The sequence below is a fragment of the Phacochoerus africanus genome, chromosome 6 (genome assembly GCF_016906955.1).
Source record: "Phacochoerus africanus isolate WHEZ1 chromosome 6, ROS_Pafr_v1, whole genome shotgun sequence".
Classification (NCBI taxonomy): Eukaryota; Metazoa; Chordata; class Mammalia; order Artiodactyla; family Suidae; genus Phacochoerus; species Phacochoerus africanus.
In genome coordinates this window covers 37237339-37253205 of record NC_062549.1, presented here as the reverse complement: position 1 = coordinate 37253205, position 15867 = coordinate 37237339, and the positions used below count along the sequence as shown (strand labels likewise).

The following is a 15867-nucleotide window of genomic DNA, read 5'->3' as shown; positions in this document are numbered from 1 at the left end:
CTAATACTTACTGAGGTTTTTCTGATGTGGCAAAGTTTTGTGCCAGGCTATCTATATTATATCACTTAAATTTTGTACTGAAGACAGAAACCCAGTTCTTTCTCTGCTGCTATTACATAGTTCCTATAACTTTTTTGGCCCAGGACAAAATGCCAAGCCTGACCTGTGGGCCATACTCTCTTACCGCCAGAAGTTGGGCCTTGTACAGGCCACTGACGCTTTTTCAGGAATGGCCTGTCTTTAGCTAGAAGCCTCACTAGCCTTAAGGCCCTCATGCCCCTCTCCACTCCAACCATTCAGAGCCTCCTCAAAGTTTCTGGTGGGCTACTCTCTCACAACTGTGGGCCTTTGAACCTGTTATTTCCTCTGCCTGAGTACTTTCTTCATTGTGTTAAATGAGATTGGGCTTTTGGTTGAACTTTAAACACTGCTTCCTCTCCTGGGCACGCCAGATCTGGGTCACGTGTCCTCTCCTGTGTGGTTCCAGTTGCATTCTCTGCCCAACCTCACCTAACATTGACTGTTTTGTAATTGCATCTATCTGTACGAAAGCAGGGACCATTACAGGAACCGTGTATCCTCAGGGCCTATCACAGGGTCCACCGCTGGTGCCCACTAAATAGCCTTTGAATGAATGAATGTATCTTAGCTCACGGGAGACAGGGCTTTATAGACAGGAAGATACCTTTTGGATAGTCTTTTTTTTTCTTTTTTCTTTTGGATAGTCTTGATTGAGGTGAGAAATAGGGAAGAACTTGGTGGCTTTGCACCAGTTATTAGATTACTAACAACTTTATCCTGTCAGGTTATAGTTTATTTTATATAGCAAGAGTTATAATAGAACTAACATTATATTTGGTGGAAGAATGAGAGGATACTCTTTATATTCATCCCACGGTGAAAAGGATAAGAAATGTCTCCTAGAGACAGTGATAGGTAGGTGAGATTGTTTTTCCACAATAAATTGTAAACTCTTTGTTCCTATAAATCTTCCTTATATTCTCATTATCTGATTAATCTCCACAGCATCATAATTATGTTTCCTTTTTGATTGCAAATACAGTTTATTGGCCTTCTATCTTTATGTCTTTTTTTTTTTTTTCCTTGAATGCTGGAGGTTTATCTATTTTTGGCATTGTTGATATTCTTTTTTATTTCATTAATTTTTACTTTGTTTCTTCCCCTCCCTTTTTAGTTTATTTTGCCTTTTTATGTTTAGCTCATTAATTTTGAATCTCTTCTTTTTGCTAAAACAGACATTTTAGACAATAAGTTTCCCTTTAAGTGCCACTTTGACTCTATCCCACAACCTTTAATTCACATTTAAGTACTTATACATTTTTGATTATTTTTGACCAGATTATTTTTGACTAACATAGAAGTGAGGGGGTTTTTTGTTTTGTTTTTTTGATTTTTGGCCACCCCATGGGATATGGAGCTCTCGGGCCAAGGATCAGATCCAAGATGCAGTCATGACCTAAGCTGCAGCTGTGTCAATGCCGGATCCTTAACCCACTGTGCCAGAATGGGGATCAAACCTCGTCCCAGCGCTCCCAAGAGCCACTGATCCCCATTGCACGACAGTGTAATGCCAGAAGTATATTTTTAAATTTACAAATACAGGCAATTTTGCAGATTCTCTTTCTAAATAAAATATCTACTTTATTTGTACTCTGCTCAGAGAACATAGCCTGTATGATACTAACCAAGTGAAATATGTTAAGGCTAACTTTATTATCTACCAGGTGATTGGTTTCTATAAATGTTCCTGTGTGCTTCAGAAAAATATGTATTCTACAGTTGTTGGATACTATGTAATATAAATGTCCATTTTATCAAATTTATGTATCTTTTTCATATTTCCTGTATTTTATGTTTTTATCTTAATGTGCTTGGCATGTTCATTACTGAGGGAGGTAGGTTAAAATTTTCCACCAGAGGTGATATATTTGTCAATTTCTCTTTGGATATGTCCATTTTTCTTGTATATGTTTTGAATTTATGTTATTACAAATAAATTTAGAATTACCTTTCAGGCAAATTGACTTTTATATTCAGTAACTCTATTTTTAATAATTTTTTTCCTTCAAGTCTCTGTCATTGAAAGTCATTGTAACTATTCCAGCTTTCCTTTGACCTAGCATGTATTTTTCCATGCACTTAAATTTTCTTAATCTTCCTGTTAAAAACCAGATAAAACTGTGATTTGTTAAAACCCAATCTGACAGTTTTATATTTTAAGTGGACAGTTTAAATCATTTATATTCATTCTGATTGTAATTATCCTTGGGTTTATTCTTATTTTTAGCTATTTGTCTTTTTCTAATTTTTGTTCTTTTCTTACATTCTAATCTTTACTTCTTTTATTTGAAAGTTATATATTCCGAGAGTTTCCATTGTGGCTCAGCAGGTTAAGAACCTGACATAGTCTGCGTAAGGATGCAGGTTGGATCCCTGACCTCACTCAGTGGGTGAAGGGTCCATTGTCACCACTAGTGGCAGTGTAGGTTGCAGATGCAGCTGGGATCTGGCATCTCTATGGCATAGGCTTACAGTTGCAGCTCAGATTCGATTCCTAGTCTGGGAACTTCTGTATGCTGCAGGTGCAGCCGTAAAAAGAAAAAAAAAATTTATATATTCAATTTCTGTTATTTTAACTGTTACTCTAGCTGTTTTAACAGGTGTACTTAATAAAGTTGGAAGTTAATATCTTTGTCTTCATCACCCTTTTCCACAAATACAAGGAATTTTATAAATTTTAGAAACCTTCAAATTACCTGGTCCTCTAGTTATATATTGTCACTGTCCATGTCTTATTTTTAACTTGTTTTCTCTTCACAATTTTGGCATTATTTAATAGTTTAAAGATAATGTTTGTTTAGGTTTACCTATATATTTACCAATCTCTTCCTTATCATTCATTACTTTTTGGGATTCTTTGGGCTGCCTGGATCTAAGGTTTGGCATTTTTTTCAACAATTGTAGATTAACTGTTTCTTCTCAAAGTTCCTCCATGAATGGGAATTCACTGTATTATCTCCCTGAAACTCCATTTCCATATATTTTAGAGTTTCTTCTTCATATATCTTGACACTCTTTCATTTGCAATATTTCTTTGTCACTTGGGCGTACATTCTGGATTTCTTCGGAGCGTTCTTTCAATTCACTAATTATCTCTTAAGTTGTGTTTAGTCTCCTTGAGCTTTAAATTTAATTCAGTTCTTATTTATGGTTCTACCTAGTTCTTATTGTTAAAATCTTATTCCTTGCTCATATATTTTAATGACTTTTGTTAGATCAGCTAAAAGTTTACAACAAAATTGAAGGGAAGGTATAGAGATTTCCTCTATACTCCCTGCCCCACACATACATAGCCTCCCCCATTATCAGCATCCTACACCAGAGTAGTACATTTTTACAGCTGATGAATCTACGCTGATAGATCCTAATCATCCAAAGTCCATGATTTACATTAGTATTCACTCTTGGTGTTGGACATTCTGTGAATTTGGACAAAGTTATGATATGACATGTATCCATCCTAATATCTATTTTCACTGCCTTAATAGTCCTCTGAGCATTTCTTATTCATTCCTTCCCACCGAGCCACCCCTCTAACCATTGATCTTTTTATTGTCTTCATGTTTTAAATTTCTCCAGATGATGTACGGTTGAACTTATACAGTATGTAGCCTTTTCAGATTAGCTTCTTTCACGTAGTAATGTGTCTTTAAAGTTCCTTATGTTTTTTCCTTGGATTGATAGCTCGTTTCTTTTGGGGGGCTGAATATTATCCCATTATCTGGATATACCAGACTTTATTTATCTATCCGTCTACTAAGGGACATCTGCCTGCTTCCAAGATTTGACATTTATCAATAAAACTGCTATAGGTTTCATGTGTAGGTTTTGTGTGGACATGTTTTGGTATTGTGTAAATACCAAGGAGTGGAGTTGTTAGATCATATTATGAGAGAATGTTTAGTTTTGTAGGAAACTGCAAAACTGTCTTCAAAAGCATTTATACCATTTTTCATGCTTACCAGCAGTATATGAGAGTTTCTGTTGCTCCATATACTCCCCAGCATTTAGTATTATCAATGTTCTGGATTTTCGTCATTATATTGGTGTCTCTGTTTCAGTTTGCATTTCCCTGTTAACATTATGATGTGGAAAATATTTTCATATGCTTATTTGCCATCTGTATATTGCCTTGGTCCCTCTCATATTTGGAAAACACTTTTTCTTATTTTCAAACAAATATTTTATATTTCATGGTGCTAACCCAGTTTGTGAAGTTTTTGAGGGTCAGTTTCTTCTGCTCATTGTTTCTGCTGTATCTCATTTAAGGTGCCTTATTGTCTTGTGTGAATTGTAGCTCTTGGTTTCTCATTTCACTTAGAACTAAATCAGTGGAAATTCTTTGAGTTGAGATTAAGTTCATCTCAAGAGAATTTGATTTTACCTTTGCTTTAACCTGTCTCTCATGGCATCATTGTTTATCTGGGACAGGCCTCTCCAAATTAAAATTTTTCATAACCACATTTGAAAATCAAACACCTCCAAGTGCTGTCTTCTGATTGCCAAGTCTTAGAGGGACTTCCCCCCACCCCCCACTCTTAATCCATTGCCCAGACTAAGGTCAGATGGGTAAGTTGATAAATTACTTTATACCTTTGAGCATTGGCATTAGGAGGGCTTTTTCCTTTTTAAAAACTTTTTTTTAGCTTTGAAATACTTAGAGATTCACAGAAAGTTGCAAACGTATCTCCTGTGTGCTCTTTACCCAGTTTCCTTCAATGTAACCTTTTTTCCCCAGCTTTACTGAAGTATAATTGCCAAACTTGTAAGATATTTAAAGTTTACACCTCGATGATTTGATATATGTGTACATTGTGAAAGGATTCCCCCCTACCGTCAGTTAACACATGCATTACCTGACATATTCATGCTTTTTTTGTGTGGGTGAGAACATTTAAGTTCTACTCTCTTAGCTTATTAGCAAATTTCAGTTACATGATACAATGTTAGCAGCTGCAGTCACTATGATGTCATACATTAGATCCTCAGACCCCCACCCATCTTAAAAAACTAAAAGTTTGGGCCCTATTGCCAACCTCTTCCTATCTCCCCAACCTCTTGGCAGCCACTTTTCTAGTCTCTGCTTCTATGAATTTGACTTTTTTTTTTTTGGTTGCACCTATAAATGATATATGCCATATTTGTCTTTCTCTGCCTTATAAATATTACACTGAGTACTAATAAGCCTCTCAGGTTTATTTATGTTCTCACAAATGACAGGATTTTCTTCTTTTTTAAGGCCAAATAATATTTCATTGTATATGCAGTTGACGCTTGAACAACACAGCATGGTTCCACTCACACAGAACTTTTTAACGGTAAATATTATGAATGCAGAACCAGTGTTAAGAAGGAACCATGGGGAGTTCCCGTTGTGGCGCAGTGGTTAACTAATCGGACTAGGAACCATGAGATTGTGGGTTCGATCCCTGGCCTTGCTCAGTGGGTTAAGGATTCGGCATTGCCGTGAGTTATGGTGTAGATCGCAGACGTGTCTCAGATCCCGCGTTGCTGTGGCTCTGGCGCAGGCTGGTGGCTGTAGCTCCAATTAGGATTAGACTCCTACCTAGCCTGGGAACCTCCATATGCCGCAGGAGTGGCCCTAGGAAAGGCAAAAAGACAAAAAGACAAAAAAAAAAAAAAAAAAAGAAGGAACCATGGATACAGAGGAATATATGTGAATTAGCAACTGTGTGGAGGATCAATGCCCCTAATCCACAAATTGTTCAGCTGTCAACTGTATATACCACATTTTCTTGATCTGTTTATCTATTGATGGACAATTAGGTTGTTTCCATAAAAGGTATGGGAAAAGCTTTTGTGAACACTGCTTTCATGAACATGAGAGTACAGATATCTCTTAGAGATTAATGATGTCATTTCCTTTTGCTATGTGCTCACAAGTAGGATTACTAGGTCATATTCTAGTTCTGTTTTTAATTTCTTTTTTTATAATGATTTTTATTTTTTCCATTATAGTTTGTTTACAGTGCTCTATAAATTTCTACTATATAGCAAAGTGACCCAATCACACATATACATTCTTTTTCTCACATTATCTTTCAGCATGTTCCATCACAACTGACTAGATATAGTTCCCTGTGCCATACAGCAGGATCTCATTACTTATCCACTCCAAATGCAATAATGTGCAATGTTTTTAATTTCTTGAGGAACCTCCATACTGTTTTCCATAGTGGCCATACAAGTCCACATTCCCACCAGCAATGAACAAGTGTTCCTTCTTTTCTGCGTCCTCCCTGTGTATATTATCCCTTGTCTTTTTTGCCAATAGTTATCCTAACAGGTATGAGATAATATCTCATTATGGTTTTGATTTTCATTTTCCTGATGATCAGTGATGTTGAGCACCTTTTCACTACCCCTGTTGGCCAATTACATGTCTTTGGAAAAATTTCTGTTCTGATCCTTTGCCAGTTTTTAAATCGGGTTGCTTTTTTTGCTATTAAGTTGTATGAGTTCCTTTTATATTTTGGTTATAACCCCTTATCAGATATGTAATTTGCAAACATTCCCATTCTAGAGGTTGTGTTTTCATTTTGTTGACAGTTTGCTTTGCCGAGCAGAAGTTTTTTTAGTTTAATGTAATCATACATGGTTATTTTTGCTTTTGTTGCCTTTGTTTTTTGGTGTCAAATTCAAAAAACCATTGCCAAGACCAATGTCAAGGAGCTTGTGCTCCTGTGTTTTCTTCCAGGAGTTTTATAGTTTCAGATATTGCATAATTTCTTTTAAAACTACAGGACAGTATTAAAACCATGAAACTGACATCACTCCAATGCACAATTGTATTCAGATTTCATGAGTTTTATATACACTTGTTTGTATTTATGTGTATATGTGTAGAGGGTTTTTTTTTTTTTTGCAGTTTTTCAAATGTGTAGATTCATAACTGCTGTCACAATCAAGGCAAAACTCTTCTATCACAAGTCTTCCTAGGAAGGCTCTTTTTAATTCACCTTTTCAAGGCTTATGTAGCCCTTTGTGACCCAGCTTTATATGAATTCTCTGATTAAGTAAATCCATCCATCACCATAGGTGGCCTTGATATTTATCTCCTCCTGTGCGATTTTTGGGAAATCACTATTGCAGGATCCAGCAGAAATTCTAGGAGCAAAAGCTGGCTTTGAAAGGTGTTTAGTTTTTGGTGTTCCTGATTGCACTTTTTTGAGTGGCTCTGCAGCTTCTGTTCTCTGGTGCCAGCTCTGAAATGTGTTTAAAAAGGTACTTTAAATCATCTTCAAGCTTTTTAGTTGTTTCAGTCAGAAGATTCACTTAGAGTTTCTAATATGCTATATTTGGGAAACAGGTAACGATGGAAATGTTAAAGAGCCTTTATCTTTTTGTTTCACCAATATATTTTTCATAATTAACTTTATCTTGGTGCCAGTGCACCTATGATTAGTTGGTGATTAGATATGCTATTCATTCAAAACCATATAACATATGGCCATAAAATTTATAATGGGCCTCTTTATGAATAGTTTAATTTTCAATCATATTTTATTTATATAATAGTTTTAATATTGACATAACTAAAACAGAGAAGTTAAATAATTTCCCCAAACTCATGATCATTGGAAAGTCTGAGACCAAAGTTCACATGAATGTTCTGCTTATCCTGTTTCCTACAACTCAGATTTGAATGGTTTTCCAGTTAACTTTTACATGAGATATATATACCCAAAGATTATAAATTTCTCTGAGTTTCTAGATCAGGTTAAAGTGACAAATACTATTTTAATTTCAAAAACAAAGAAAAAATATAAAATCTAAAACTCTGATTCTTAGAAAGTACGAAATTTTGAAATTACCATGTGTAGAAGTATTAAGCTATAGCTTCATGTACGATCCATTTTTGCATAGAGGAGAATCTGTGGGAAGTCGTATTTTCCACAGATGATAGGAGGCAATTAGCTTAAGGCTAAGACTAAGTATTGGGCATTTGAAGCATAGGTGGAAAGTATAATGAAATTCTTTTTTTTTTCTGGTTTTAATCTTACAATTTTTCATTTTCTTCATGTGCCAAGAGAAATACAAAGAGTGATATTAATGTTGGACTAGGTTGCTTCCTTTGTCTTTTAATATAGCACCAATTGTATTCCCAAACATATTTTTTCTTCCTTCAAAGGAATTATTGAAGCATTTTAGATCTCTTTAAAACAGGTTTAGGGAATTTATGTGAAATGTAGAAAGGATTGGCTAGTTTAAAATAAGTAAATGTAACTTTCATATGGGGAATGATACTCTAGGTAAATAAGCTAGGCCACCAGCTTTCAAAGATATTTGCCTTATAGAATTTATCTGGCCCTGAGCTGAAGTTTACTGTCTAATGACTATGTGTTCTTATTGCTGAGGACAAGGAGGTTCTCCACTTGAGATTCGTAAAAATTTGTGTCAGTTCCAAATCAGTGAGTGGAAATAGCATTTACTGATTGCTTAATAGGACACATGGTTTCTGACTTCAAGAAATCAATGCTATATGAGAAAAACTGGTAAGTTATTGTGATATTGTTATAGGTGTGTAAAGACCCTAACAGCGGACATTTGGGAGAAAGGGAGTTTGAAGGATGTGTGGTCAGGAAAGCCTTCTTAGAAAGTGAAGTTTTGAGCTGGGCCTTTAGAATTAACAGAATTACACCAATAGTTGAATGAAGGGAGAGCATTCTACCAAAATAGGGGTATTTAAAAATGTTGCTCCCTCCTGCATTCTCATTCACTCCTTTCATCTTTACCTTCATTAAGGCAAATGAAGGTGCTCATGGCTCATTTTATGGGCCCTATTTTTTAAAGATTGTTTTTATTAAGTATATTTGATTTACAATGTTCTGTCAATTTCTGCTGTACGGTAAAGTGACCCAGTTATATATATATATATATATACATTCTTTTTCTCATGTTATCGTCCATCATGTTCTATCACAGTTGTGCTCTATAGCAGGGTCCTATTGCCCTTCCACACCAAATGCAACAGTTTGCATCTACTAACCCCAGACTCCCAATCCACTCTCTCCCCCTTCCCCTTGGTAAACACAAGTCTGTCCTCCATGTCCATGATCTCTTTCTGTTTTGTAGGTAGATCATTCATGCCATATTTTAGACTCCACATGTGAGTGACACCATATGGTGTCTGTCTTTCTCTTTCGAACTTACTTCCTAAGCATGAGAATCTCTAGTTGCATCCATGTTGCTGCAAATGGCATTATTTCATTCTTTATTATGGCTGAGTTGTATTCCACTGTGTATATGTACCACACTGTCTGAATCCATTTATCTGTCAATGGACATTTAGGTTGTTTCCAAGTCTTGGCTATTGTGAGTAGTGCTGCAGTGAACATAGGAGTGTGTGTATCTTTTACAATGAAAGTTTTGGGAAGATATGTTCCCAGGAGTGGAATAGCTGGATCATATGGTAGCTCTATATTTAGTTTTCTGACAAACCTCCAAACTATTTTCCATAGTGGTTGTACCAGTTTACATTCCCACCAACAGTATAGGAGGGTTCCCTTTTCTCCACACCCTCTCTAGCATTTGTTATTTATAGACTTATTAATAATAGCCATTCTGACCTGTGTGAGGTAGTACCTCATAGTTTTGATTTGCATTTCTCTAATTATTAGTAATGTTGAGCATTTTTTCATGGGCCTGCTGGCAATCCATATGTCTTCCTTGGAGAAATGCCTATTTAGGTCTTCTGCCAATTTTTGGATTGGGTGTTTTGTTTTCTGCTGTTGAATTGTATGAGTTTTCTGTCTATTTGGTTGCTGTTATCATTTGCAACTCTTTTTCTCCCATTCTACAGGTTGTCTTTTCGGGGTTTTTTTTGGGGGGGGGTGTTTTGTTTTGTTTTGATTTTGTTTCCCTTGCTGTGCAAAAGCTTGTAAGTTTTGATTAGGTCCCATTGATTTATTTTATTTTATTTTTTCTTTTGCCTTAGGAGACTGACCTAAGAAAACATTTGTATAATTGATGTTAGAGAATGTTTTGCCTATGTTCTCTTGTAGGAGTTTTATGGTGTCTTGTCTTATGTTTCAGACTTTAAGCAATTTTGAGTTTATTTTGGTGCATGGTCTGAGGGTGTATTCTAATTTCATTGATTTGCATGCAGCTATCTGGTTTTCCCCAGCACCACTTGATGAAGAGACTGTCTTTTTCCCATTTTGTATCTTTATCGAAGATTAATCAACCATAGGTATCTGAGTTTATTTCTGGGCTCTCTATTCTGTTCCATTGGTCTGCTTGTCTGTTTTTGTACTGGTACCATACTGTTTTGTAACTTTATAATATTGTCTGAAGCCTGGGAGGTTTGTGTATGGGCCCTATTTGGATGCAATTTTTAGGTTCATGTAAAACTTTAGGCTACATTTCTTTGCATGTCCATTCCTAGATTGTAGGAAAGTAGGTTGTAATTTTCTAAGTTAGAAAAAAGAAAATGAAAAACAGACTCAGCTTTTAACCATAGGAACAGTGAGAATCCAATCCATCTCTGTTTCTCTGACTGCCACTACAACTTACTTTTTGACCAATGCCTGTTTGTTTCACTGTTGCCTTGTTTTAAGGCCCTGTGATATCTTCCTATCTATGCTGCCTGCTCATTTGGTTATATTCCTCTCTCTCTGCTCCTCTCTTCACCTGAATTCATTAGCCTCAGCCCTCACTTTGCCTGGCCCAATGTGTGCCATCTCCATTCCTGAGCATCTGATCCAGGCACCTGCCATCTGCATTTGACCAGCCTCTAGACATGGTCTGACCCTCACTGCTTACTTAGCCAAGACATTGTTTCGATCACTTTCTGACCATAACTCTGTAATTCTCACACTAAGACTCAGTGCCTCCCTTCCTTCTCCCTCCACTTACTAGTTCCATTAGTGTTCAGTTGATGTAATTAATTTAGTTATAATTATACTAAGCTCTGCAAGAGTATCTATGCCACTAAAGCTGTTTTTATTCTCTATGTAATTTCAGTTTTTATGTTGTTACTGAAACTTGCACAGTGGCCAAATATTACTTTCCTTTTGATTGCTCACTTTAAAGCATTTGTGAACCAACATAACTAAAAAATTCCAAACTCACACAAACTTAAGCTTATCTGCCTTCCAAATCCTGAATTTGTTCTTTCTACCCTACCATAATGCCTTCCTAAAACCAGTCATGAACCCTAATTTAGCTTAAGCTCATGATAATTTTATTCATTTGCTTAGCCTTTGGTCCAATAAGATGAGTTTTAACTCTGTATGGGCCAGTAGTCCTTACTGTGTTTCTGCATCACTAAGCGATGTAGTCTTCTCAGCAATTAAGTATATATGGCAGTGGGTTATATAAAGACCCAAAGGCAAGGGCTGGGGGAATTAAATGCAATTGCAAGGCTTCATCTCCTTTCCTGACAAGAAATCAAAATGCTGAGGAAGGGAAAGTAGGTGTTTAGCATTGGAAAGAAGAAAGGGTTTTGAGTCCAAAAACATGGATTTAAGCTGCAGTTTTGTTCACATACTAGCTAATTAACTTTGGCTGTCTTTCAACCTCTCCGCATTATTCTCTCCTTATAAAATGGAGATAATAATAGAACCTCATAACATCCCAAGGATTTAAATCATATATATGAAAGTACTTAGAAAAATAGCACAGTGCTGAGAAAACATGAAATCATTATAAGGTAGATACTGTAATTGCCAAGTTTTCAAATCGTAGTATATGATAGCTTTCTAACGCCAGCCTCATAGATTGAATTAACTGAGTAATCCCAAGAGAAAAATAGCAATAACACAATGTTAGTGAACAACATAAACATAGTATACTTAACTTTATATATTTACTTTTTTCCTTTGCCTTTACAGGAGAGCCTTGAATTTAGGAATTCTTCGAGACCCTGGATCAGAAATTGAAGATAGACAATACCAAATAGATCTGCAGTCCATCAATATTGGTACTGCACAGTGGGATCAACTAAAACCAGAGAAGGAAAGTGGAACAGGAGGGGTGCTAACAGAGAATGAAAGAAATTCTCAGAATCCAGCCCTTGAGTGGAATATGGCCAGCAGGTAGGAAATGGTTAGGACATTTCCCACGTTCCGATAGTTCATTGCCAAAGAACAGTTGATGATACAGTCTTTAATGTGCCCAACCTATGTATCTTGGTATTGTTGCATTTCATAACAAACCTAAAATGTATTTTGTAATTGTAGCTGATGATTTTGCTTGAAAACCTGCTATTCCTACTACTGTTACACTGCAATTATTACAAATTTAAGGTCGTGTCAGAATTTTTTTTTGGCCACATCCTCAGCATGTGGAAGTTCCTGGGTCAGGGGGTTGAACCCATGGCCCAGCAACAACTGAAGCTGCTTCAGTGACAACACCAGATCCTTAACATGCTGTGCCATCAGGGAACTCCAGAATTTTTTTTTTTTTTTCTTTTTAGGGCCACACCTGCAGCATATGGAAGTTGCCAGGCTAGGGATCTGATAGGAGCTACAGCTGCTGGCCTATGCAACACCAGATCCAAGCCCCATTTTCGACCTACACCACAGCTCATGGCAACACCGGATCCTTAACCCACTGAGGGAGACCAGGGATAGAACCTGTGTCCTCATAGACGCTGAGGACATGATGGGAACTCTCAGAATTTTTGTTTTTAAAGTTTGCTATTTATTTTTTTAATTATTTTTTTATTTTATTTTTGTCTTTTTTGGGGCCACACCTGCAGCATATGGAGGGTCCCAGGCTTGAGGTCTGATGGGAGCTACAGCTGCTGGCCTATGCCACAACCACAGCAATGCCAGATCTGAGCCTGGGACCTACACCACAGCTCAAGGCAATGTCGGATCCTTAACCCACTTAGCAAGGCCAGGGATTGAACCCTCAACCTCATGCTTCCTAATGTGATTCATTTCCACAGCACCATGAAGGGAACTCCTAAAGTTTGCTATTTAATGAAGGGTTCCACTTCAGGTTTAGGGTACATTCACATTTTCCCTTGAAGTCCATTATATTCAAAGTCAGATTTTTTTTTTTAAGTCTTTCCTTATCAGCTTCCTCTTCTTCTTTAAGGATCCACATTCTTTTATAAATTTATTGGTCTCCATTGATAATGAGCAGCTTTCAGTTTCTTGAATAGAGGAGTCATCATTTGTTCCTAGGCCTTTACATGTGATCTCTTTACCCGGAACTCCCTTAAGCCACCGTTTCAGTCACCTAACTACCATTCATTAAGTCTCAGAATAGATATTAAGAGCAAGTTAGGCTCCCCTTCTGTGTGCTCTTTTCATAGTACTTAGCAAGTTTAATTCTAATTGTCTACTTTGTCTGAGTCCTGAGGACAGAGATCATCTCCATTCTGTCCATTTATTTATCCCTAGCACAAAGCACGTTCATGATACAAAATGTATTGTTTAGCCCTTCATTGTCAACTGATTGCATGTGCCCCTGAGGAGGGGTATAAATTTGGGTGATGAATCTCCCAGAACTGGCCATGGTATGTTTCAGGAGAGGGATGCAATTATTGAGACATCAGCAGGCAACATTTCTTGCAGTTGGGGGCAGTGAGTGTTGAGTGTTTTGTGTACACACCACATACCGTGGTCTCTAAACATCACATGATAGCAGCCAGCATCAATCATCTATTCCTCCACTTCAGTTTTCAGATTTAGGAAGTACTAGATTATAAAACTTGCAGCTCATCACTTCTTAAAAGCACAAATTCTATCGTCAACAAATAAGATGAGCCTTCTATTCCTAGGAAACTTCATGACAATTTAGGCTTAACTCAGCTACCTTTCTCCTATTCTTTACATAATTCATTTATTATACAATTTCACATTCTTACCAGCAGTGTTCAAGGGTCCAGTTTATCCACATATTCATCAACACTTTCCTTTTCCTAAACTGCTTAGTTTTTTATTTATTTTTCACTGTAGCCCTCCTAGTGGTGTGGTGTTTACTTACATTTCTATGATGTGTAATGATGTTGAACAACTCTTCATGTGCTTATAACATTTGTATATCTTTGGGAAAATGTTTGTTTGAGTCCTTTGCCCATTTTTAAACTGAGTTGTCTTTTTGTTGATGATTTGTAGGAGTTTTTTTTAACTAGATTAAACAATTTTTTTTTTTGTCTTTTTGCCATTTCTTGGGCCGCTCCTGCAGCATATGGAGGTTCCCAGGCTAGGGGTCCAGTTGGAGCTGTAGCCACTGGCCTATGCCACAGCCACAGCAACGCGGGATCTGAGCCGCGTCTGCAACCTACACCACAGTTCACAGCAATGCCAGACAGTTAACCCACTGAGCCAGGGCAAGGACCACACCCGCAGCCTCATGGTTCCTAGTCGGATTCGTTAACCGCTGCGCCACGATGAGAACTCCCTGATTAAACAATTTTTATTGAAGTATACTTGACATACATTGTTGTGTTAGTTTCTGGTGCAGGGTAAAGTGATTCCATTATATATATATTTTTTCATATCCTTTTATGTTTTATTATAAGATATGGAATATAGTTCCTATGCTATATATAACACCTACTGTGTTCCAGTATACAGTAGGTCCTTGTCGTTTATCTATTTTATATATAGTAGTTTGTATCTGCTAATGACAAACTCCTACTTTATTCCTTTCCTTCTTCTTTTCCCCTTTGGTAACTATAAGTTTGTTTTCTATGTCTGTGAGTCTGTTTCTGTTTTGTAAATAAATTAATTTGTATCATATTTTACTTATTTTTAAAATTTTATTTATTTATTTATTTTATTATTATTATTATTATTATTTTTTTTTTTTTTTGCTTTTTAGGGCTGCACCCATGGCATAAGGAACTTCCCAGGCTGGGGTCAAATTGGAGCTACAGCCGCCAGCATACACCATAGCCACAGCAATGCTAGATCCAAGCTGCTTCTGCAACATACACCACAGCTCACAGCAAAACAGGACCCTTAACCCCCTGAGCCAGGCAAGGGATTGAACCCACATCCTCATGGATCCTAGTTGGTTCGTTAACTACTGAGCCGTGAAGGGAACTCCCTTGTATCATATTTTAGATTCCATATATAAGGTATGTCATATGATATTTGTCTTTCTCTAACATACTTTACTTAGAATGATGATCTGTAGGTCCATCCATGTTGCTGAAAATGGCATTATTTCAATATTTTTCATGGCTAAGTAATATTCAATCACACCCATACACACACACACACACACACACACACACCCACATCGTCTTTATCCATTCCTCTGTCACTGGACATTTAGGTTGCCTCCATATATGGTTATTGTAACTAGTGTTGGTCTAATCATTGGGATGTATATATCTTTTTGAATTATAGTGTTCTCCTATGCCTAGGAGTGGGATTAATGGATCGTATGACAATTAAATTTTTATTTTTTTAAGGAATCCCCATACTATTTTCCATAGTGGTTTTACCAACCTACATTCCCACCAACAGTGTAGGAAGGTTCTCTTTTCTCTATACACTCTCCAACATTTATTATTTACTGATGGCCATTCTGATCAGTGTGAGGTAATAATTCATTGTCATTTTGATTTGCATTTATCTATTAATTAACAGTGTTGAGCATCTTTTAATGTGCTTATTGGCTATGTGTGTTTCTTCTTCAGAGAAATGTCTGTTTAGGCCTTCTGCCCGTTCTTTGGGTGATCTGTTTTTGCATTATTCAGTCATATGAGCTGTTTGAATATTTTGGAAATTAAGCCCTTGGCAGTCTTATTGTTTGCAAACATTTTCTCTCAATCTGTACATTACTTTCATTTTCTTT

General features: G+C 36.7%; 1 protein-coding gene across 7 annotated transcripts in view; it reads left to right on the top strand.

The window, feature by feature from the left end:
- VPS13B (vacuolar protein sorting 13 homolog B) overlaps positions 1-15867 on the top strand; it is a 717975-nt gene that overhangs the window by 412410 nt on the left and 289698 nt on the right. For all 7 annotated transcript variants that reach the window (XR_007135424.1, XM_047783533.1, XM_047783534.1 and 4 more), the window contains exon 31: positions 11937-12140. Coding sequence is in view for 6 of the 7 variants with exons in the window: in XM_047783533.1 (XP_047639489.1) it covers positions 11937-12140 (204 nt within the window). In the remaining variant the exon portion in view is untranslated. The remainder of the gene's footprint in view (positions 1-11936; positions 12141-15867) is intronic.